Source organism: Drosophila ananassae, chromosome 2R (genome assembly GCF_017639315.1).
Source record: "Drosophila ananassae strain 14024-0371.13 chromosome 2R, ASM1763931v2, whole genome shotgun sequence".
Classification (NCBI taxonomy): domain Eukaryota; kingdom Metazoa; phylum Arthropoda; class Insecta; order Diptera; family Drosophilidae; genus Drosophila; species Drosophila ananassae.
Window position 1 is genome coordinate 11,878,941 of NC_057928.1, and position 23,278 is coordinate 11,902,218.

Here is a 23,278-nt window from a genome sequence, read left to right on the forward strand (position 1 = left end):
TCGCACCCAAGACCTGGCACTTGACAAGTGCCGAGTATTTTTACTTTTCAGCGTTTTCCTTTTCATTTCCCGAAACTTTTGAGGGCTATCCCCAAACAGAATTTAATTGTTTCCTTTCATTGTTTTCCCTGAAGAGAAAATCGGTGCGGGCGTTCCTCAATAAAATATGCATAGGCCCGGACTTACGGCCAAACAATAGAACTAACAGGCCCCGGCAGTTGGGGCGAAAAATTAAACCCACCCGGAACTAAAGTTGCCTCCTAATCACAGATACTAAGCATTAGAGCAGACACTGGCTCCCGGCTAAGAGCCAACAAAGTGCAGACGCTGACAATTTAAGGCGGGGGGTGTGGGGAGAAGGACTTCAAGGATGCCGGGGGATATCCAACAGCTGGGGGAAAAGAGAGAGACTGACTGACTGAAACGAAAGAGACGGCCGGAGCAATTGAGTGCGTTAACACTTTTGAGAGACAGTGCTGACGTTGGCAGGAGTCTCAGTGCCGGAGTCCTCGCAACTCCTGCCCCTCTCTAATTCCATTACGGAAGCAACAGTGACAAGTGGCCGAGGATTCGTAGAAGGATACGTAGCTGGGGAGCAGGACAACATGTCAGCAGCAGCCACTCCTGATTGAAGACACATAGAGAAGCCGTTGCACGGCAAGAAAAAACCATTTAAACTCCTCTTCAAGAGTTTCAATCCCACTTATTATGTTAAAGACTAGCATTAGGAGCTCTTATGTTCAGTCCCTTTGTAGAGTATCATTAAAAGTTAGCTGGAAATATGTGCCACATGATGTCATGCTATTTTTTCTCACTGCCGGAAAGGGCAGACCTGCAGTTGAACCTCGGAATTAATCCACTCCCCCGATGTCATTAGTGTTAGTCTGCCGGCGAAGTTTGCAATTAATTAAGTTTTAATTAATTTCACATAGCTAGGGAGCTCTGGCTATTTTTTTTCCAGGAAAGTAGGAAAGCACCGACACCGTTTTCCAGGGGCGTGTGAAAAAGGCAATTCCCCAGCAAATGTTTAACAAATTAGATGCGAGGGAAATGCTGGCCAAGAAACCAAGTAAAGTTTCTCCCCCGGGACGGGCCATTGATTGATGCCAGAGTAAATGGATGGCAATAGGTCTAGAAATAGCCACTGGCTGTGGTGTCTCGTATGTGAGAAAGAGGCGTGATACTCGTGGCTGCCACAAACTCCTCATAATTTGGGGGCTTGAACGCTCGAAGGGGCGGAGATTTATTTTTGGACTCGAACACGAGTTTGGGCTTATGAAATATGCAGGAGAAGCCGACCCGTTCCAACTTCAGAAGCTGATTCCAAAGGGGCTGAGACATTAAGTTTAGTTAATAGTATATGGGAAACTTTTCGACTTGTAGCTGGGCGTTGCCAGTCAGCAAAGACCTTCTAATTTGTAGTGGAAACTTTCTAGGGAGAGGAATCAGGAAAACTTTTCCTTATAGTGGAATAATTCCAATTAAACCGAACTCTTCACAGTTTCGGAGGCGATTGCTGCCCGGTGAGATTCAATCGCTTTCATAATCCTTTCCAATTAGCCTTCTGCAGATTGCATCTCTTGTTTGCTGATTTTTCAAGAATTTTCTTGGCTGCAGGGCCATTTTGGAGTTCTTGAAAATGAAATTTCTACTAACAATGGTCTCTGCACTCAATTAAAATCTGGATTATCATACCAGTTGGGAACACAAATTTAATCAATTTATGATCCACAAAAAAAAGAGTAACAGCAGCAAGCAACCGCAACGCCAATCGAAACAAAAACAATCAAAATGAAATTCTTTTTAAAGATTTTTTCCAGCCTCCGTCGAAAATCAATTTTTCTTGGGGCCAGGTTCCAGCCGGAAAGAAAATAAAAACTTGTTCATGGAAATGCGAAACGAGCAGGGCAGAAAATAAACAATAAAAAATATTATTCCGGCCTAGGACGAGCCAAAAAGAGCACAACTGCAACGGCAACAAGGACGCGAGCAACAACAAGGACAATGCTGAAAAAGTTCAACAAACGAACGTTAAAGGATTAAATTGTCTGCCATTGATATTAAGTGTTTTAAATGTCATTGCAAGTGTTTAATTCACGCGAGGCGGAGAGACAGAATACAAACAGATACGGAGGCACAGAGAGAAATCAGAATAGGATTTCATTTAAAAATACTAATATCTTTCAACTACTGAAGTCCCTTCCTTTTCTCTCTGTGCAGCCTAGGCCTGTTGGCGGCAAAGACAAAAAAAAGTGTAGTGTGCAAATAGGAGGAATCAAAACAAAATATATTTCCCCCAGAGATTGCCATAGATCAGAGCTAGTGGAGCAAACAAAGTGCGAACTGATAGCACACAAAACAAACTAGGGGAAAAGGGGATAACCCTGTAATAAAAGTGGTAGAAACTGAAAGAGACAGAGGCACACCGAGCGGGTCATCGCAAAATGTTGACCCTGTGGACGGCGCTTTTTTGCTGCCTGACGGGTAAGTCAAGTTTTCAGTTCCACAAACCCCCTCCAAGAACCCTTACCCCATATCCCCAACATCCCATATTCCATATCCTGTGTAAGCATGCATAAGATTATCAGCCGCATATATATCCTTGTACATTATAGGCCCTCCTGCTCAAGGTTATTATTGTTTCTGCCGCGCGCCGGGCGCTGAATCCTTTTAAAAACATTTGTGGTTGGGGCTGCGAAAATCCTGATTTATGTTTTTGCCTGCTGCGTTGTCCTTGCAGTCCTGTGCTGTTCTGACATGGCCACTGCCAACCGCAGCAGAACCTCTCGGGTAGAGCAGAGGGAGAGTACTCGAAGAAAAGGATATCTTAAGTCATCCGATTTAATCTCAAAAGAATAGAAATTAAAATTATATTATTGGGTCTATTGGATAAGAGGTATATTAAGAGATCATTCTATTACTTTTAACCTTAAATTAAAATTAAGATAATTATCTGACACTTATTTTCTTTCTGTGTAAAAAGCGCTGAACCAAGGCAAACAAATGCGGTCGCTTGTTGGTCGCTTGGGGTCGTTTTTAAGGGCATATCGCATAACAGCAGCTCCATTGAGAAACGGGCAAGTGGCAAGGGTTATGGGGCAAGCAGCGATGGAGCAGTGTGGGGTCAAGGGTTGGGAAGGGCGAGGTGCCGGTGTCACTGCACTTTAAAATTTAAACACGACTCAAACACAGACAAATTGCTTTCTACACATAATTATGCATAATTGAAAAGTGTAATTATGCCCGGGACTCCGACTTTATGAGCCGCAAACTGAAAGCTCAATCAGCCAGAGAGCAACAGGCGGGGGTTAAGCGGCTGGGGGTTGGGGGCTGGGGGTGATGCCACCACCACCACCACCCGGCGATCCACTCAAGCGCAATGTTTATGAGTCGCAAGTCCTTTTAATTGCGTGCCGCCTGCCAGCGCGGGAAAGCCAAGAAAAAGCCAAGGAGCCCTGCCATCGAGTCCTAGGAAAATAACTCCTGCCATCCTCCTTCCCATTTTTAAATAAAAACTTCTCCTGACACGGGCAGACTCTTCTTGATTCCTGGTAGAAATATGAAGGGGAAAAGTGCTTTCAGTCGAAACGAAAAATAAGCAATTTGACACCTTTTTAGCTTCTCCCAAAACGAGCCATTAAAAATGTTTAAAAGAATATTTGCTTTTTCCAGTCTAGGTGCAGGAAGGTCTTGTAGATGGATTATAGGATTTTAAGGAGGATCTATAACTCATTTCAGGATCTATAATTTACCATTCTATTCTTATTAATTGCATTAAAATTTGTAAAGATATAGACTATTATTGCATTGGGATTTGAAAGGAACTTCAATATTTCAATTCAAAGAAAATATTTGAAAAAATATATTTGCAAAATTGATAGTTTAAAATTAAATTGATCTACAAATAGTTCAATTTATTCCGATGAAGGATCAGTTAGAAATTGAACAAGATATACACCCAGGACTAGGATGTATAAAGAGTACCTGGCCAGGACTAAGAATGGAAATTATTTAGAAGCCTGTTGTAACCTTCATAGGCACTACTCCCTCCCTCGATATTAAATGACAGTGCCAGCAAAACTTATCGATCCTAGCTCTATATGCACCACTCACTCTATATTCAGCCACCTTTCCTCATCATTTCTCTGTCATTTGCTCCAACTTTCTCATTGTTTGTGTCCTTTGTTTGGGCTCTGCTCCTGCCGCCAGTGCTGCCATGTGTTTTTATTGCATTAATTTTTATGGTCGCTTGCCTTTGTTGTTCTTTGTAGCGTAGTTGGTCCGTCCGTATTTCTTATTGTTTTTGTTGGCATTGTGGTTGTTGTTTTGTTGCCTTTTGTTTTTTTTTTTTATTATATTTGTTGTTGTGTGTTTGTTGCTACTGGCGTTACCGTTGACTGCTTTTGTTTTACTTTGTTGCGTATGCCCCAAAGTAATAAAGCGAATTGGTTTTCTTCAAATAATTTCCATTTTAAATCCAGTTGGCAAATCCCCGCCCACTTTACAGGATTGTTGTTATTTTTTTTCCTCAACGCTGGGAGGGTTTTTCCCGCATGTTGTTGTTTCCCTTTGGCCGGGATGTGGGCGCTAAGCAAAAGTGGCTTCATTTTCCCGCATAAAACGCTTCCCAAAGTTTTGGCCGAGATTTGTTGTCGTTTGCCAGAAAGTGGCTAGTGGCAACTGCCAAGTGGCAACTGGCATTTGCAATTGTTTCTCATTGCGCTTATCCTTCTATATATAGACTCCTTGAAATTCATCACCCCTTGCCTGGGCTTCTTACCCTGTCAGTTGTCAATGGAAGGACTCAAAATTTAATTGAAATTTAGTGTAAACACAATGACAGGCAGTCGATTATCCTGCTACTGCGGCTCTGAGCAGCTCTTGCTCCGATTCCTGTTCCTTTTCCTGTTTCAGGGATATACACACATACTGTGGATATACAGAGAGGGAAATTTGTCCTAAAGGATTAAGGATATTGGGGAAATATCAAATCCTTTAACCAATATCCTCAGTCAACATTATCCCTATAATCTCTAGTCTGTGAACTTCAATTAATAATGAATCTCTACTTTTTTCTTCAGTGTTGTTTTCGTCGACAAATCCTTTTGCGCGCAAATCCTGTCAAGTTTGGCTTGACTTTCCAATTTGCCATCGTTCGCCCCTTGTATGTGTCAAAAAACTTGGAATCGAACCGCCTGCCCCCCTCTTTAACTTCAGATATCCTGATCCCCTCGCCTACCCGCAAGTACATAACATTTCACACGTGTCACTGAGCAGTGAGTTGTTGGCTGTCAAGATGCCACAACCCCTCGAACAAGCCGCCCTCCGGATCCGGCAATCCTCCAAAACTGAAATCCAATCCGGCTGCCAAGACAACCGAAGCCAACAACAACAAATGAGGCGGCCTGTATTAGTATTCGTTCACAAAAGTCGCAGGACAATCTCCCCCCAAACCTATATTTGCTTTGTGCATATGGAAATGAAATGGCAAACAAGCCTGGGAGCTGAAGTGGAGCAAAGAAAGGCCTGGGAAAATTAGGTTGACACAGGCCAGGGAGTTGCCACTGCCTCTTTCCACACACTAACACCCCCAGAAACTCCATCAATTGGCCAGAAGGACTTGCCGCCCAAGTTGCAGCAACAGCTAAAGTGCATTTATTAGCTTCTTGCCGTTTGATTGCTTTTATATTCCAGAGGAAAAGAAAATCCCAGAATAAATTTAAATAAATACAAGCAATCGGCATATGTGTTGGAGGCAATACATAATCAATAATGTATCTTTTATTGAAATTGACAATTCGAGAAACCAGCAAAAATAAATCAAATTTAATATGCTTTTAGTTTTCTCGAAAAGAGTCCCTTTTCAAGAGTCAATCAAGAGACTGAATTAATTCAACTATTTGATGGGGCATTAAGTGCCATTAGAGCATTACAATTAAGCAACTGCATTTCATTGAATTTAATGTGATTTGGACTGGTTATCAGGCAATCAAGGTAACTATCTTGCAATAACTGGCTCAATTAAGCAGAGTGCTTGCCGTAATTGGAGTTAAAACAGGAAATAGCCCCTAGAAACACTTTTCAGCGCGTTAAAGAACAATCAGATACCCAGTGTATCATAATCGTTTTGATTAACGATATCCCATAAGTCAGCCCGCCGATACTGGAAACTCCTTCTCCAGCGACACCGCTTAACCCTTTTTTCTGCTTCTCCAATTGCCACCCGGAGCGTTGATTGCCCCTTTTTAACCCTTTTTTTTTTTGTTTTGTTAAATGGGAGAGCGTGCGCTTGAAAAACTTGGAAAATTCCAGGACTTCTAGTGTTTTGCCATTTCGGGATGGCAGTTCATTTCGCTGCTTTATTCTTGTTTTTGTTCGGGGTCTGCCATTTGTATCCCTTGTAATAGGGTTGCCTATTTTCAATTCCTCGCCACTCATTTCTTTATTTTGCTTATCGGGGCCCAGAAATAACAAAAAATCCCTTGGCGAGGAAGCCGGGCCGAAGTAAGGAGGAAATAAAAGCGAATAGGAGCATGAACAAATTGTTTACGGATGTGTTTGTGACCCGTTCCTCTGGAAAATAAGAGGAACGAAAATAGGAAAAATCAAACTTGGGGAAAAAAATGGCCAAAATGCTGGAGAGGATGTAGCAAAAATTCATAACAAACTACATTTCATGGCATTGTGTCTGTGTGTGCCGAGGAAATTCACTTGACTTTTGGCCACCATTTTTTCCTTGGCTTCTGAGGTTGAGGCTGGGGACTTTCGGGCATAAACAAGCCCTGGGCAGGACGGCTGCAGTTGTCGCCGCTCAGGGCCAACAATGGCCAATGTAGCCAATAGGTAGAACCCACACTGCCGTTCTGTTACAAAAACCCATTCTGCCAGCACTTATTTATGGCCATTTGTCGGCGGAGTTGGCCGGGCCAGGACTTTCATGGCATCTTTATACGACCTCCTCACTATATGCATATCACACACAGCATGTTTGTGCAGCAGTCGAAAAGTTTGCAACTTTAAAGTCAACAGATCCAGAGTCTTAAAAATAAAAACACATCTTGGCCAAAGTTTACTTTGCAATTTATTCTCGGCTCTTGCTTAAGCTGCAACTTTATTCATCCTCTTGTGGGAACTGGCAACAATATATTGGCAACTGAATCCTTTAATCACTCCTTGGACTAGATTTAACTCTGCAATGCTTATTGAATACATAATCTGGCAAAAATACTTGAAAAATCATCAGGAAAATGCCCCTCAATGGTGGCCATAATTGGCAAAGGACAGCATCTAGGCCAGCTCACAGATACAGGGCAGTGCCTCCACGGCTGTTTTTATTATTTCGCTAAATTGATTTTGAATTTAGTTCAATGTTTATGGTCAAGTGATTTCATTTCTGTGTCAACCGGCAGGGAGCTACGCCGAAGCTGGGCCGAGGCCCCTTGGCCCTGGGAAGGTGCCTCAATTTTTGGCCTTTGTCTAACTTATAAATCATTTGTGCGGCGATGCGTAAGGAAAAACACCCCAAAGAGCTTTAAGAACCGACCGTACCGTGCCCCCTACTGGGATTATCCAGGAGCCCAAAAATAAATATGTGAAACGAGGTAAAAATGAAAAGCGATGCTCCGAAAGTAATCCCCAATCGATTTAAAAAGCAAAAAAAAAAGCGTAGCGAGACTCATTGAATGAGTTTCCGTTTGTTCGCCATTTGGTGACTTTGAGCAAGGTTCACAGTGTTTCCCTTTTTTGCATGAGGCTCCCTTTTTTTTGGCGGATGGTCGAGGGATTCTATAGAATGTCTCTTTGGTGTTAGGGAATATGTATACATTTTTCATGTATTTCATATCCATTAAGTTCAAAGCGAAAGATGTGTCCTGACGGCAACGGCAACGGCAGTGGCAGTGGCAGCGGAAGTGTCTAATGTATTGGCTCCGACTCCACTTGGGCTACCTAACCTGAGGATGCTTTTCCTGCACCACCACCCCACCATTAGCCCCCCTCACCCCCACAACTGAAACTACCCAGCTCACCCACTGGTGATTGCCCCACTCTGCCTTTTGGCCCGGCGACGTTGAAATTTCAATTACTCAAGCAAAATGATAAATGAACTTGTAGCCGCAAATTTTTGCTTTGCCTTTTGTCTCGGCCAGCTCCCCTCCTCTCCCTTGGATCTTATAACCAAAAGCCATTATGAAGACAGCCCACTAAGTGTGTGGGCGTGGCACATGTGTATATTATGTGTAGTGTAGTGTGTGCAATTTTTGCTAGTTCTCCACTGTTTGACAGTTTTTCGCACCAAAGGGTCGGTCTGTACAGTGACTCATTAAACTTTGGGGAACAGTTTACCAAAATGACACAAAATAATTTAAGAAATTTTAATGCAAATAAAGCTTAAAAGGAAAAATCGTTTTAATTTGTTAATGAAACGCAATCGCAGGTAAACAGAACAAGAAGGAGCCTCTTGAAACTATTTTAAAATTATTTAATGTAGTTGGTAAACAAGTTGCTGGCACTTGGAAAGCCCCCAAGCCAGAGGACACAATTTCCATAGTTTCCATGTTACTTTTTACAGTTGAATATTCTCTAACTGAGCACACACTTTTTAAGCGCACTGTGGGCCTTGTGGTTGAACTTAGTCGAGTGGCAAGGAGGGGCCAGGCCAGAAGGTCCTAGTTTATTTTAATAATATTTGCTTGGCCTGAAGCTTGAAGTGTCGTGACTATACAGTTTGCTGTATAGTTGGTGGGTGCAGTTGCAGTTGAAGTTGCACTGCTGCACTTAATTAGCAGCAGAAATATCCCTGGCAGGGACAGGATTGTAGAACACATTGTTGGCAGTGGAGTTAATTAAATAAGCTGGCATGACAACTGCTACAACAGCGGCTTCATTAGCTTCATGCAACCAGTTAGCCACACACTTCCATGCACGAAGCACTTGAAGTTCCATTGAGAGTGTTTTATTGTCATTTCCATAGAAACCTAATCAATAAGGTTCCAAATTCATTCCTAATCCGAATATACCTTGAGTTGAATAAATAAAATTTATCAAATACTGGTGTTCAAGTTTTCCCTGCTTGTAGGTTTTTGATTATCCACTTTGGTGCATGTGCTTGATGAAGCACCATACACTCGCTTCGACATCGAATTAATTGCATTCATTCATAGCTAAGCAGCATCCTTCCTCCTTTCGCCCTCTCAAGTGTGAGAGAAACAGCCAAAGAGTGTCGGAAAGGAGGCGAGGGCGTCGGTAATGGCGTGAAGTTTTATTTCTCTTCAATGCCGTTTGAAAACTCCCACCAGCGGAATAGTCGAAGAAGTGTTCATAAAAAATTACTCAAGAAAAAAGGGTAACCGACTGTACATACTCATTGCAAATAGTAAAATATTCCAAGATAAATAAAAATTAAATAACATAATCATGCACTGTTTTAAAAATAATATATCTTCCTTCCGATCCAAATAATACCTATCACCTATATCCCCCAAAAGAATACCCCTTTTGAGAGGAAATAACAAAGGCGCAAAGCCAGAATGCAATGCCAAGTGGCTGTTTGGTGGTGCGAGTGCCTGTGGTGTTGGCTTGGTGGGTGGCATTGAAATAGCGCCAGTGTAGTGCAAGGATATTCTGGCGGTGGCTGGAAAAAGGAGAGCAGCAAAAGTGAGGGAGGCTGTCAGAACAGAGAACAAGTACCAAACAATGGGAGCAATGAGCACGCCAAGTGGGGAAAATGCACAACTTAAGCCTTTTGGCTTTTTGCGAGTTTTGTTTCCCATTTTGCCAAAAGTTTGCATTGCGGCTAAATGTTACCAACCAAAATCAAGTGAACGAGTTCGTATGCAGAAAGTTTCCCGCAAATGTTAGGGTGCGATAAGGTCAGGTAATGTGTCAAATAATTTGATACATATTTCAGGAGGCTTATTTCAAGGTTTTTTTTTCAAGCTCAGTATGAGTAATACATTGTTATTCACTCGTCCTGCTGCCTTGCAGTTTAAGTGCAGAGTAAGTTTTCATTTGGACGATAAATAAATTATAATCATTTTAAAAGGTTTAAAACAAGCTGTTCATCCAATAGGTTACGAAACCAACTGTACGTATGAGTAATATGTAGAGGGATTGCTCATACGCCCTGTTGTCTCTTCCTACTATTTATCAGGGCCGGACTTGCCAAGGCCTACGCGACATAGACGCCTCCTTTCCTCCAAGAATATGGGTCATATTGTCTTTTCAGGCATTTTACAAAATTTTTAAGGGGATAATTTAAGAAAAAATATCAAAAATATTTTGTTTTTAGATTTTTAAGCAGATTTATGGAGAATCGATCCACAAATCGTAAAACAAGTCATAAAACTATTTTTTTTAAGATTTAAATATTAAGACTTAAGTTTAAAACCCTGAAGTATTAAATCATAGACCAGAATAGAGTCTCTTCCACACCTTCCATATCCACTGTGCTTTGACTTCTTCCATGTCCTTCCTTTTATCCTTCTCACACTTTTAAATGCGGCAGGGACATTCCAATTGCTCCCGCCTTTTTGGCCTGCGGTGTTGGCCGTGGCAAAAAATTGAGACGTCACCGCCAATGCAGCAAACGGAATGGAGTGGAAGCGAAAAAAAGCAGAATGCTCGCCGGACGAAGGCGGAAAAAAGAGTGAACTTTGTTAATTGAATTGTACGCTGCACGGCTTCAATTGCAGGACGAATCCCATGCCGATTTCCCATTTTTCTGTTGGCCAATGGTCTTTGGGGCTGATGTGGGGGTCTCCGCGCCATTCGACGCTTAAGTTTCGGCGTCTATTTTAAGCGTTTTGGTGTTTGGCACGTTTTCCGTTTTATCTTCTGTGCCACACAGCCACCCAAAGTGCCCCACAGCCCCCTCCATCCATTTTCGCTTGACTAAATGTGTTGGGATCCAAAACATGTTATGTAAACACTTACGACCGCACATCTGCTATAGGAAGCCCACCCCATCACTTTCGCGCCCCAACGCTGGTTTTATTAATACAAATATTAATTTTTGCGGCGCTGCATGTGGCAGGTCTGTTTACACTGACGCCATTGCTAAACCACTCCCCATCCCCATCCCCATTCCCACGCACCACGCCCAAATCGTTGGGTCGGTGTATATCATTAAGGCTTCCCTCCACGCACTCCAATTTGCATGAACAGAGCTGCGAGCTGCTGGCTGGTCCCCTGAAATTATGTTCCATAAAGCCAACGACGCCCCATCGGCTCACCCCTGCCCAGCGACCTTGACTATAGCTTCATTTTTGGCCGCTTTCTTTGAATAACTTAACTGGGCTGAGGGCTTTCGAGGGCTTGTTGGCCAGAAAGGGGAATGCATTTCATAGTTGGTGAACAATGTCCATAAGCAGTAGGTCATTTTTAGCTGGAAAGTGGGGAGATGCACTGGGAAATATAGTGCTTACACAGCAACTTTTTTTTTTGTAGTAGTAGTAGAGAATACAATCATCTTATTGGTTGAATATTTAAAAAAAAGGTAAGCCGAAAAATGGTATAGGGATTATGAATTAATCATGAAAAAACAATACATATTCTTAAGATCTTTTCCGAAACAGGCTCTAGTTTCTCCCAAAATATGAATCCGAGCAATCGCACCTGGGCTGACCCCAACCTGACCCCACCTCAAGGACACCGGAGCCGGAGGAAATCAGATTGAGAAAGCCCCGTGGAAAGTAAGTGAAAGCAGAAGATGAAAGGAAGGCCGGCGAGGACGAGCCAGCTGATGTGCAACGAAACAGCCCAGAGGCCAAACAACTCGGAGAAAGGGGCATCCCAACGGGGTACATTAGCTTTGTGGAAAAGTTAGTGGAAAACTTTTACCCTTTGCGGTTGGGTTTTGTGGTCCAAAGGGTTTGTCTTTAATCTGAAGATAGTTCTGGCAAGTTTTCTGGGGAAAAAACTACAGATCAAACTATTTTCTACTTAAGGTGACATTACTTCGTCACGGTGGTGGAAGTGATTCGGTTAGGGTATGGAAGAAATGTAATTTTGCTTTGGCAGAATTTTCCGCTTCAGCGGCTGGTGCCATTGGGAAGATGTTGATTCTTGAGAATTGTATTGTGGAAGCAATTGGCGAGGTGGTGGTGGGGGTGGTGCTGCTGGGAAACCAATACAAACTGCAGCAAGTCTCAGCAGACGGAATGCAGCAATTGCGCGCCTGCTTGCTTGTTTGTTCATATCCTTTCTACACTTGAAGAAAAGAATTAAATAGGAAATAGTATATGACGTGGTATATTCTATATTTTTAATTGCGAAAATCGTATAAAATAAGAATGGTTTCTGAACTAAAATAAATCTAAAATAAGTCCTTTTAGAAACTATGATTTTTCAAGAACGTTTCTCTCTTTTTCCAACTAAACCTTCGTTTTAAGTATTTTTTCTTAAAGTGTATTCAACCCATTTTCAAGCCCATCTTACAACCCAATTTCTTTCGGCCAAGAGAGAGAGCTTGGCAAATATTTTCTTAATTAGTTGCTGCCAAGGCTCCTCGTTCTGGCTTCCTCGGGACAAAAACAGTGGGTATAAAAAATAAGCAGAAAACAAATGAAATGCGGCCAGGGGATGGGCGGAAAATGGGCTGGGACTGTTGACTCGGTCAGTTGTCAAGTGTGAAAAATTGCAGCTCAAATTGCAGTACAAAATGGCTTGAAGCGCTCGTTAAAAGTCACGCAGCACGCAGAGGAAACGCTTGTCGGGGTAAAATGTTTCAAAATTTATGCGTATGAAAACAGAAATTATATTAATTACAACTGCCACCAGGGGAGAGGGTGCAGCAGCAGTGCAGGTTTGGGGTAAATAACGACAACATAGTCACCGAGGGGTTAAGCAATAGTTCTCTCCCTTGACTTTTGTCCCCGCTCACATAAAAATTGCATAAAATTTGCATGTCAAAAGTGCGTCTCGAGTTGTTGCAAGCTCACCCTCTACTGCCCCATTTGCCACCCCTCTGAAATGTTGCATGGCCATCATCAGCGTTGTTTAGCAAGCAAGCATTTGGGGAATTTACTTTCGCTGCGCTGTTGCTGTTGCTGTTGCTGTTGTTGGAAATTCTGCAATCAACATAACAATTATGCGAAAATGCAGTGCAGGGACCAGAGACCATCAACTTGTTTATGTCGGTTTATACATATAATAGCCCACAAACACCCCCAACACATTTCCCTCCGCCATATGCTGTTTTATAGTGCATTCAAATTTAAAGATCAAGCAGCTAATTAGGGGGCCACACATGTTCTCGGTTGGCGGAATTTAAGGGGGGACTGAGTCCCCCGAATCATTGTCTGTCTGGCCCACAATCAGATAAGCGGAGCGGAGCACTCGCAGCGATTGTCAAAGCGTATTTAATGAGAAGCCTCCCCGATACCAAAACCACCGAATCACGGGCCTCCTCCTATTCCTGCGAAAATCACAAAATCAGTTGGCAAGAAATCACTGCAGACTGTGGGCAGCGGCAGTGGGTATAAGGGGGACTATGGAGGTGGAGTGGAGTAGGTGGGGCCCAAAACCGCGGCGACAACATCGAAACAACGACAGCGAGACAACGACATCACGACATCATGCTGGCAGTGTTTGCTGGGGATTGTGTTTTTGGGGTGACATTTTTGTGCGACTGTGTATTTTAGTGCACTCACAGAAATAATAATATTTTAAGAAATATCACAGTACCTGCATGGCTTGTTTAGAAACATTTCTAAAATGTTTAGAAGACAATGCCTAGAAATAATAAAAAGTAGTAACATTTTCTGTGTCATTTAATGCCAATATTTCATTTGTCCAAGCTTAAAATATTATATTTCTGAAAGTGAAATAATATTTATGATATTTTCTCGACTGTACTATTGCTGGAATGGCTACAAGCAGCCGGAGATAGCAGCTTGTGGCATATACCAGGATGCGTGCCTGTCTCCGTTCTCCCCGATTGCATCTTTCGGCTGAAAGCCAGGGGAGAGCTACAGGGGGGAGACTGGTATTTGCCTGAGGGGGCAAGCTGGAATTGTCTAGGCTGAGGTTTCGGCTTTTGTTGTTGCCAAGGTAGGATAATGACATCAATATGCTTGACAACACATCACGGAAGCCGGGGACCTTGAACTGAACTTTTCGGGGTGACTCTCTTAAGAAGATGAGCGATTCTTAGACAAAAGGGGATACCTGAGGCATACTCAGGATAAAAGAGCTTCATTAGCACTCCCACTCGATAGTAAACGGACTGGCTTCTCCTCTAAAGCGACCATTCTGCCGACCTGGGCACAAAATCTTCAGAGAATTTAACCACTTTTCGTAGAAGGGCCGGTATAGGGCGGAGGCGCAACCACAGGACTTTTTCATTAGTGCAAGTGCCGCACAGCTGCATGCCACACATACACTCCTATAGACCCGTACACCCCCACATGGCCAACTCCCAACACGTTCCAGGCATTGCGAAACGTGCCAAAAAGCATTGCATAAGCGCTGGCGGACAGTGAAATCTGGCAAGAGGAAAACAAAAAGATGGCCAAAAAGGTGGAAGGAAAACAAAAACTGAAACGTAAATACGGGCAAGGCGAGGACAATATTTTTGCTTCTGCTCCGATTGCTTCCTACTCCTGATTCTCCATTTTTCCCACTTTTTTCCCCCCAGTTGCGAGGCAAACAAATCTCGGCCGCACACACTAGTATGTGCACTGAGCAAAAAAGTGTATAAATCAGGTGGGCGGAAGCCAAATGGAGAAAGAAGCATTAAAATCAATAGCTGCAGGCCCTCCGAGTTAGGAATAAATATGGGAAAGTAAGCTGGCGTTTTTATTATTATGGTCTCTCAGCGACTTTAGTTATTTATGTTTATGAAGGAATATTTAAATAAATTGTTAAAATAAATAGAAACTTGTGAGAAATGTTTCGAAACTTCTACTTTTGATACACAAAGATGTCCTTGCAAACTTTAAACTTAATTACTAAGACAAGGCTTATAGTTTAGCTTTAAATAGAAGCCGAAAAAGTTACCCAACTTCCTAAATCTAATCCCGGAGATATAAACATTTCTCGCTCAGTGCCACCATTGGCATTGCATTTAGCAATCAGCTCACGACTTGGCAGCCAGTCCGAGATGCAGCTCCTCTGTCTTCCGAAGAACTGGCGTTGCGCATACGCCACGTTGCACCCGTTGCCCATACGCCACGTTGCCACGTCGCCGTTGGAGTGGAGCGTGTGTTAATAATGCGTGACATAAAGTGAAGCTCCCGACAAGTCCCGTCGATGCGACAAACGAATTGAGTTGACTTGAACCCAGTCGAGTTGAGTGGGGCATTTTAAGTGACAGTTTGCAGTCTGTCAGCTTTACGGGCGGGTGGGCGTTGTTGGTAACATTGTGTGAGTCCTGCAGAGACTTTGTCTGCGATTGAATGACACAGTCATTGTCTTAGTCCTCAGAGCTGGAGTACTCGAAATCAAGTGCGAGTCAAATCGCATCCTTAGCATTTAAATTTTTAAGTTAAAATATGCAAACAAGTGTTGCCAAAGTGCGTGGAGGCACTGATTCCCCCCGGATGGCCCTAGCGTGTGTGCGAGAATGTGTGAGAATTTCAATTTCCTGCTCACACCCGTGCCAATCAAACGAAACCCCAATCGAAGGACGGGTGAATATATTTCACCCCGAGGAGTGAGGAAATTAAACCAAATTGAAATTGTTTCGCTCGCACAAAGTTTTCTTTCAGTTCTTTTAGCCGCTTTTGCTTTTTGGGCTTTTAGTTTAGACTTCGGGCTGACTTAAGCCCGGGAAAGTTTTAATTTGCAATTGACATTTTGCAAGAGCATCCCTAATCCCGGCTCACACAAAGAGCCCGATAAGCTCGAAGGGGGAAAAATAATTACAAACTGCAATTATTAGCTTTGGATGCATTTAGCCATGGAGGCCAGGGAGCCCAGGGAGGAGTCAGTAGACCGGGAGAGGACAAATCCAATTAAGTGAAAAGCAAGTGTAAGCCGATGCCTTACCTGACAAACTGCTTCGCCCTTTCGTTTTTATTTTTTCTCCCCAGCAGTTTACTGGCGGTCTGTAGCTGCAGCTGACCTTAGCCTGTTTTCACTGCCCCTTCCATCGGCTTATCTCATGTATCCTTTTTCCTGGGTCCCCTTCTGTCTCCTTGCCCCCACAGAGCGTAAAATGAAATTGCCCAGCAACAGGAACACAAGCAACAACAATGACAATAGTAATAATAAATAATAATGGTTAAATGTGTTTACAAAAAGACTGAAATCTTTGCTATCTGGACCGAGTCTGCCGCCTGCTCTTCACTCTTGGACTTGGACTTGGATTACTTTTGTCTGCTGAACTGTCATTGCGTGTTGCTCACAAAAAGACTGGGACAGGCGGCTGTGGGGACTCGGAAAGTGGTTGAAACGAAAGAGAATGCGGTATTATGTGGCAAGAGTGGCAGTTCAGCAGTTGACGGAAGTCTGGCTTAATTTTTGATGCGAAAATTCTGCATAATTCTTTGGGGAGTGTTGTATGATTTTTATTATTTTGGCTTGGTTTGTGGTAATCTTTAAGTTTTTATTTTATGACAAGCTCTTGGCTTGTGAGTTTCTTACGAATATATATTTTAGTTTTCATAGAGCCGCCCTCGCAATCTTTTCCTCCGTAATGAAAGTGAAAAACTGTTGCAGAGGCAACAACAAATATTTTTTCAGCCGAGGAGAAAACTATTTCAATTGAGGTAGAAAATGAACGACAAGGACATGGCGGCATTTTCCACTGGTTTTTTTTTCCCTGGCTGCTTTTCTCGTATTTTCCTTTTCCATCTGTGTTTTTCCTTGGTCTTGCCATGAATGCGATGCCCACACCACTCTATTCCTCTCTGTGCGGCTGTGTTTGCAGTTTAAATTGCACTTTGAAAGAAATTTTTTCACATTTAAGCATTCGTTTTCATTTGGCTTCTTTTCTTGTGCTTTTCATTTTTTTTTTTTGGCCAAGTGGGATAATATGTCAAGTGGCATAAGTCGGTGGGCGAATGCCACTGCACCTGTCCATTGATAGGATCGAAGCAGGTGTCATCCCATTTATCCAGACAGCCCCTCCTCCGCCTTCACGTCTTGGCCTTTTACGGACAGCTGTTTGTGCAGGACGGGCTTAGACCCGGCTCGAGTCAAGTTACAGTGGCAGAAAAAAAACCAGCTGGGGCAAGTGGCCCGATTGAAAATCAGTTGTGCCAGCACTCGCTCGAATTCGGGCCTGTATAAAAGAGAAACTCGACTGGCAAACGGACAGTCTAAGAACTTAGTAGAATCATGTCACCAGCTTGGACATTGGCATTCGTCCTGTGGGCTGTCCTGCATGTTGTTCGCTCTGAGGCGGATGAGTCGGCTATTCCTGCAACAAGCGGGCTTAAGATGGACGCCTCGAATGCAACTATTGTTCCCACCGACTACTGCCAGACCGACCTGTGTCCGCCCATGAAGAAGCACATAGCCTGCAAGAACAAAGGAGTGAGTTGGCTTTGATTTCTGGGACAAAAAGAGCCTGGCTTAATGAGTTTCATCGCATGTCCTGTAGGGTCTGAGTGCTCTTTGTGCTCCTGGCGTCCAAATGGCCAATCTAACTGATCTTCACGATTATATTTTGGACGAGCATAATGCTTACCGCAATCTGCTGGCCGGGGGAAAGATAGAAAACTTGCCACAACCAGACCGCATGGCCACCTTGCAGTGGCACTCCGAGCTCGAGGAACTCGCTGCCCTGAATGTGAAGCAGTGCATTCTGAAACACGATCCGTGCCACAACACCCTGGAATTCCGTAACTCTGGCCAGAATTTGGCTCTCATCAGGCTGAAGGACCTGCCGGGTCTGGCAAACCACACAGATGAGTGTCTCGTGAAGGAAGCCATGCGGAGCTGGTGGGACCAGATTGCCAATGCCACAGAGGGGAACGTCCAGCATTTTCCCCAGGGAAAATTGGGAGAGTGGGTAATAGTTTTTTCTTGACTTTCAACTGCTTTAACTTTACACTCCTAGACCGATTCGATACTTTGCCAACATGGCTCGGGACAACAACACCTTCGTGGGCTGTGCCGCCTTGCGGTATGAGAAGCCGATCGGAGATCCCTACTACCTCATGGCCTGCAACTATGCTGGCAATGGCATACCCAACTATCCCATTTATCGGGAGAAGGCAATGGGCTGCCAGAACGGCACGGATCTCAAGTACCCATCCCTGTGCAAGGTGAGCGAGCAGTTCGAGGAGCCTCCTGTGGAGGCCACCACAGTAAAAACAAACTTCTGGCGGATGTAGGAGGCCCAAAATAAATAGCGTCGAAGGGTTAGAGGGAGGATGTGCTCTCACAGTCTATTTAACATGTTGATTTGTGTCACAGTGCGTGGCGGTCATATATCATCTCACAGCAAGCACATTAGCACGGACACCTGCAAACAGTGATGGCTACTTTGGAGATGGAAAAGGCCAGATCTAAATAAATATCACATTTGCATGGCTAAGAAAGAGTGTCATTGTTTTATTTTACTTGGTAGTTGTATGAAAGACCTATACAATATACCTAGATCCATTAAATAGGCCAAAAAATGGCCAGCACTGGCACTCCCCCACATCAAAATCATTATCATCTCCATCAGCAGCTAAAATATGATACGCGTTGTTTGGGCCGTGAGAAGAAAGCCAACGAGACGACGACAAGTTGGCATCTAATTTTAACGTCAATATACAAAATGTAAAAACGTGTCTTCATCAGCTCGTAATATAGAAGACGCCCCCCTGGCATCGCCTTTTTTCAGGCCCCCCTCCCAGCGCCTAAGTGCCTATTAATAATGCTGCTGACTGGCTGGCTGAAAAGAATATGTTTTCTGTTTTCCTTGGCTTTGCTTTATTTTTAGTGTCCATCTACAATGATGCCCCTGATTGTGGCAGCCTGCCTACGTTTAATATGCCGTTACTTTGTCAAATCTGAGCCTCATTAAAGTCCGCTGAGAAAAATAGGCAACATTTTTGTTCATTTTTTTGTCGTCGCGTAATTAATTTCGCTCTAATGCCGCGGCGCATCCATTATGGCTTAATTAAAATTCAAGTGGAATTAGTTGCCATCACCTCAAAGAGCATTATAAACATTATGAACTTATCAAAACCAGAATATATATATCACTCTCTATCTGTGTACGTTTTCGCGGTAATTATGCTTGGTTCATTTTGTTGAAATATGAACATCATTGTGGGCCCTCATTAAACTCATGTAAACTAGCGTCCATTGCACAGGCTCTCAAAACCATAAACAGTGGTAAAAGTTTTGTTTTTTTACATAATCCGTTTACTGCCAAAATGAGTATTTAAGAGAGATTGATAGACATTTAGTTTATTTCCAAATAAACAAATTTTACAACAATGTTTCAAGTCAAAGGAGACACCACAAGCATTTAAGCAATCAGCATTCTAGGCAGGGGAAAATGATTAACTGCTGTCGTTAAATGTTTATCAGGTCTTAGAGCTTTCCACATAATATTATATGGAGTATAAAATATTTATATTGGTGCCTAATTTTGGAATCCCACACACACACAACACATGCTCGTTTCGCGGCGGCACAAATTCCTATAGAAAATGGACTATAGAATATAGACTGTCCCTGAACGCTTCCAAAATTTGATTGTTGAAAATGATTTGGTGGTGCGATGGCAGACAATGAATGCGCCAATTTATGGCCTAAAGGAGGTTTGGGCATTGCATAAATTGTGGCTGAATTTAAACAGGTTAATATGATATTAGTTGGAAGCGAGCATAAATTATGAAAGCGTGCCTATTGAGGCATCCACGGCGTATAAAATAAACAAAGCCGTCCTGATTTAGTGTTGGCCATTTGACGGTTTAATGAGCACTCAGATGTGTCAACAAGCTAAATGGAAATTTATTTAATTATGATTCATAAGTCACAAAGCAGCTTACAGCTGGCAAAACATGCAAAATGCGCGAAGCTGCCCAGCACCGCTTTCTTTTTGCCATTTTTTTTAGAAGCTTTTGAAATTGTTGGCTTTGGCATGCAAAGTCTAGCCTTGGACTTTTGGTCTAAGTCTCGGACACGAAAACATCTGAAAAGGCAATCAAAACTTTGGCCAAAAGAAGCGCCAACACCCGAAAAATAAAAACACGACAAACATAATACGTATAAAAACAAAAATTGACAAAGCGAAAACTTTTGATTTATGCAATTTGCGTTAAAAATACAAATCCATTTGATGACATTTGGGTGGAGTGGAGGCAGACTGATGGGGATGGTATGGGGCAAATAAAATTTGGCCAACAATTCCAATAAAATGGCAAAGCAGGCTTTGATTTATTTGTTCTTGGCGGGGTCTTGGTTTGCTCGGGAATTCCCCGAACACAGCCGCATTAAAGTGGCCGCAAATGCCAAGCCTGGGATTTGACCCACTCCCAAATCGCCGTCCGCCCATGGAGCCAGCAAATGTCATACATACATGGAGCATAATAAATGGGCGGGCAAAACTTTGGACAGGAATGGGAGGACTCCACTGTCTTGTGTCTTGTGTCAAGTCAAATGCAAATGACCGACAAATTTGCCAGGCCATATAGCGGCGATATATGTGAAGGGAAATAGAAACAGAATAGAACCGAGGGGACCAGAGGCGAACCGGATATATGGTTTGTTTATATGTATAAGCATATATATATATTATATGACCGCAGGGCATGGGCATTCTGGCCACAAATTTCCACACAATTTATGCTTGTCTGCGGACGGAAGAGGAGACATCGAGGATCCCATTGCCGGATCATTTATTTTATAGTCCGTCGCTTTAAGTTATTTTTCTTCATTATTTTTTATGTGGCTCGCAGGCTCAAGAACAACAAAATATGGCGACCAGGCATCGCAACATAGGGCGGGTGCCGAGACCGAAAACAATTGCCAAAGGCATTTGGCAATCAGCGCCAAATGTTTGTCCTGTTTGCACAAATAATTTATACGAAGAGCAAACACCACCCATCACCCAAATCACCCATACGCCGCGTTGTCCGCATCACACATGGCCCATCACCCATACGCCCCATGTTCATGGACTGCTGGCATGTCTGCCTTAACGGTACAGTTCATTAGCGGTCCCAGTGCCAGGAACTTGCCTTATTAATCCTCAAAGGATATAGACAAAGGGCAGTTGTCATTAGGGCTCTTCCCGGCATAAACACCAAATTAAGTTTTACGGTTTCATTTATTTTTGGCACTCTCTTCACAAAGGCGGTAGTAGTATGGCGGCGCGTGTGTGTGGCTTTTGGGACTATTTGCTTTTATGGCTCCGACTGTGAGCCCTCTGCGGTCTGTGTAATTTTTCGGCCATGTCCTATCGCCCTTTGATTGTTTGTAATGAGCTGGCCGGCTTATGGGCGGCGGGTCATAAAGGACATGAATAAAACATCGATCTCCATAGTCTGATAAGGCTGTTCAAATGTCAAGTAGTCGAAATAGTGAACTTGCCCTGATTACAACCAGTGCCCAGTGACTAGTGAGTGGGTAATGCGATTTAAAGGATCTATCCATCATGCAAGGATAATGCCCACAAGCATTGCTCTTTTCCGGACTTATGTTTGATTTCTCTTTTTTTTTGTGCACTGAACTATATCCTTTTTCCTATATCCTTAAATCAATTATTTATATTGGATTAACTGCTGGTTAATTTCTTTATGGCATGGCCGACGATTAATTCCTGATTTAACTGCATTGTTTGAAATGTGATTCCGGCTGATTTAATTCATTTGCAATTTATCGGTCCACTTGACACTCCAAATGGCAGTGAATTACCAATATTTTGTCTAGCCCGGATTTTCGTTTCTAATTCCGCAAGGCCCACTCCACCTTGCCATGTATTTTCAGTTGCTGCACTTGCAACGGCCAATTGTGCGGCAAACATAATTCAATTAACGCCCGCCCAATGGATGCCACAACGCAAATAGATAAAGAAAGAAATATGGTCGGGGAAGGGCTGAGCACGAGAGATAGATGGTCCGTGCAGAATGGCCGGAAAGTGGCGCTTTACAATTTGTGCAATTTCCGCCTCTGAACAACATCAAACAGAAAAACTCCCGAAAATAAATACAAAAAAAGGAAAACTTTGCCCTCGTTTGATGTGTGAATTGCGCAAATATTTTTGTTAAAAAAAATATCTTCAACCGCCCCTGCTCCCCCATCCCGCTGCCCATTTATCATGTTTTTCGTTTTATGTCCATGAGTTTTTTGTTTCCCCAGAAAACTTGTTAAATTGAAAACAAACAAAGAATATTTTTATATAATGCGATTAGCGGCTTTGGTCTGGGTCTCAGTCCCGGTCTCGGTCCCGGTCGCCATCGCAAATTTATTAGCCGCTTATGCACACCGATTGAAGTTTAATTGAAAGCGAAACAATATTTGGTAAAACAATATTAATTGACAGTTGATGTTGCGTGTCAGGCAAATATTTCATTTCAGCTTCAATTTCGCTTTATTGTCGCTTAATAGAAGCCGGCCAGCCTTCCTGCCTCACTTTCATGCACTGCCAACAGCGGAATCTAATTAGCATTTCAGCCGGCTCCGCCTGAAAAGCAATAATTGCTTAAATAAACACCAGCACAGATGTGCATTAATAAACAGCGGCGGGAGTACGAGTATTATATGAATTATGGCAGGCCGGGCTCAAGTCTCTCCGACATGCAATGAAGCGCACTAGCCTTCTCCGTGGAGGGGCTGCCACCCACCGGGGGGTGTCTTTGTGGGGGCAGAAAGTGGCACCGCCATTTGCATGTCGGGTGGGTCATTCACTTTGCCATCAACTGTTCACACAGTGACAGTCATAAGTTTATGGGCCTTCGCGAAAGGGGTACTTTTTCGGCTGTAAAAATGTTTTGATTCGAAGTTTAAAATTTAAATGTTTTATGGGATGAATTCTTGACAGGCATTTAATTTTGGTTCAATTCCCCAAGGCCCTATTATTATCCCCGAGCATGTAAAAAAAGATATGCATAAATAGACTATGCGTGACGTTCCATGTCCTTCCACTGGACTCTAACATGGCAATTATGCATTTTTAATCAAACCATAATAATGCTTCCCGGAACAGTTTTTACTATTGATTTTCCTGGCTCTTAACCGATTGACATACATCGAAGAATAGAAGAACAAATTGAACCTTAATGAACCCTGAATAGTAAACTATATACAAGTGTCTATAGACTCTGTATGCATGAGGGTGTACGGAGCAATAAGCCAAATCAAACATTATGAAAGGAAAATCAAATTGTAA

General features: G+C 43.0%; 2 protein-coding genes across 6 annotated transcripts in view; both read left to right on the forward strand.

Annotated features, from left to right (window-relative positions):
- LOC6506479 (zwei Ig domain protein zig-8) overlaps positions 1–23,278 on the forward strand; it is a 37,463-nt gene that overhangs the window by 1,079 nt on the left and 13,106 nt on the right. For 3 of the 5 annotated variants that reach the window (XM_001957760.4, XM_032454052.2, XM_014909302.3), the window contains exon 2: positions 2,301–2,484. In XM_001957760.4, the coding sequence (XP_001957796.2) occupies positions 2,445–2,484 (40 nt within the window). In that variant the 5' untranslated portion in view covers positions 2,301–2,444. Of the gene's footprint in view, positions 1–2,196; positions 2,485–23,278 lie in introns of all 5 variants that reach the window. The other 2 variants (XM_044714431.1, XM_044714432.1) reach the window with 2 other exon arrangements.
- LOC6506478 (antigen 5 like allergen Cul n 1) lies at positions 17,250–18,490 on the forward strand. The gene is made up of 3 exons (XM_001957762.4): positions 17,250–17,478; positions 17,546–17,952; positions 18,005–18,490. Exons 1-3 carry the CDS (start codon positions 17,281–17,283, stop codon positions 18,279–18,281), a joined length of 882 nt encoding a protein of 293 aa, XP_001957798.1. The 5' UTR covers positions 17,250–17,280; the 3' UTR covers positions 18,282–18,490.

Excerpts from the sequence above, each read along its gene's own strand:
- LOC6506478 (XM_001957762.4), top strand. The coding sequence starts at position 17,281 with ATGTCACCAGCTTGGACATTGGCATTCGTCCTGTGGGCTGTCCTGCAT. Across the intron at positions 17,479-17,545 it reads TAGCCTGCAAGAACAAAGGA|GGTCTGAGTGCTCTTTGTGC; the intron begins GTGAGTTGGCTT and ends CATGTCCTGTAG. Across the intron at positions 17,953-18,004 it reads CCCCAGGGAAAATTGGGAGA|ACCGATTCGATACTTTGCCA; the intron begins GTGGGTAATAGT and ends TTACACTCCTAG.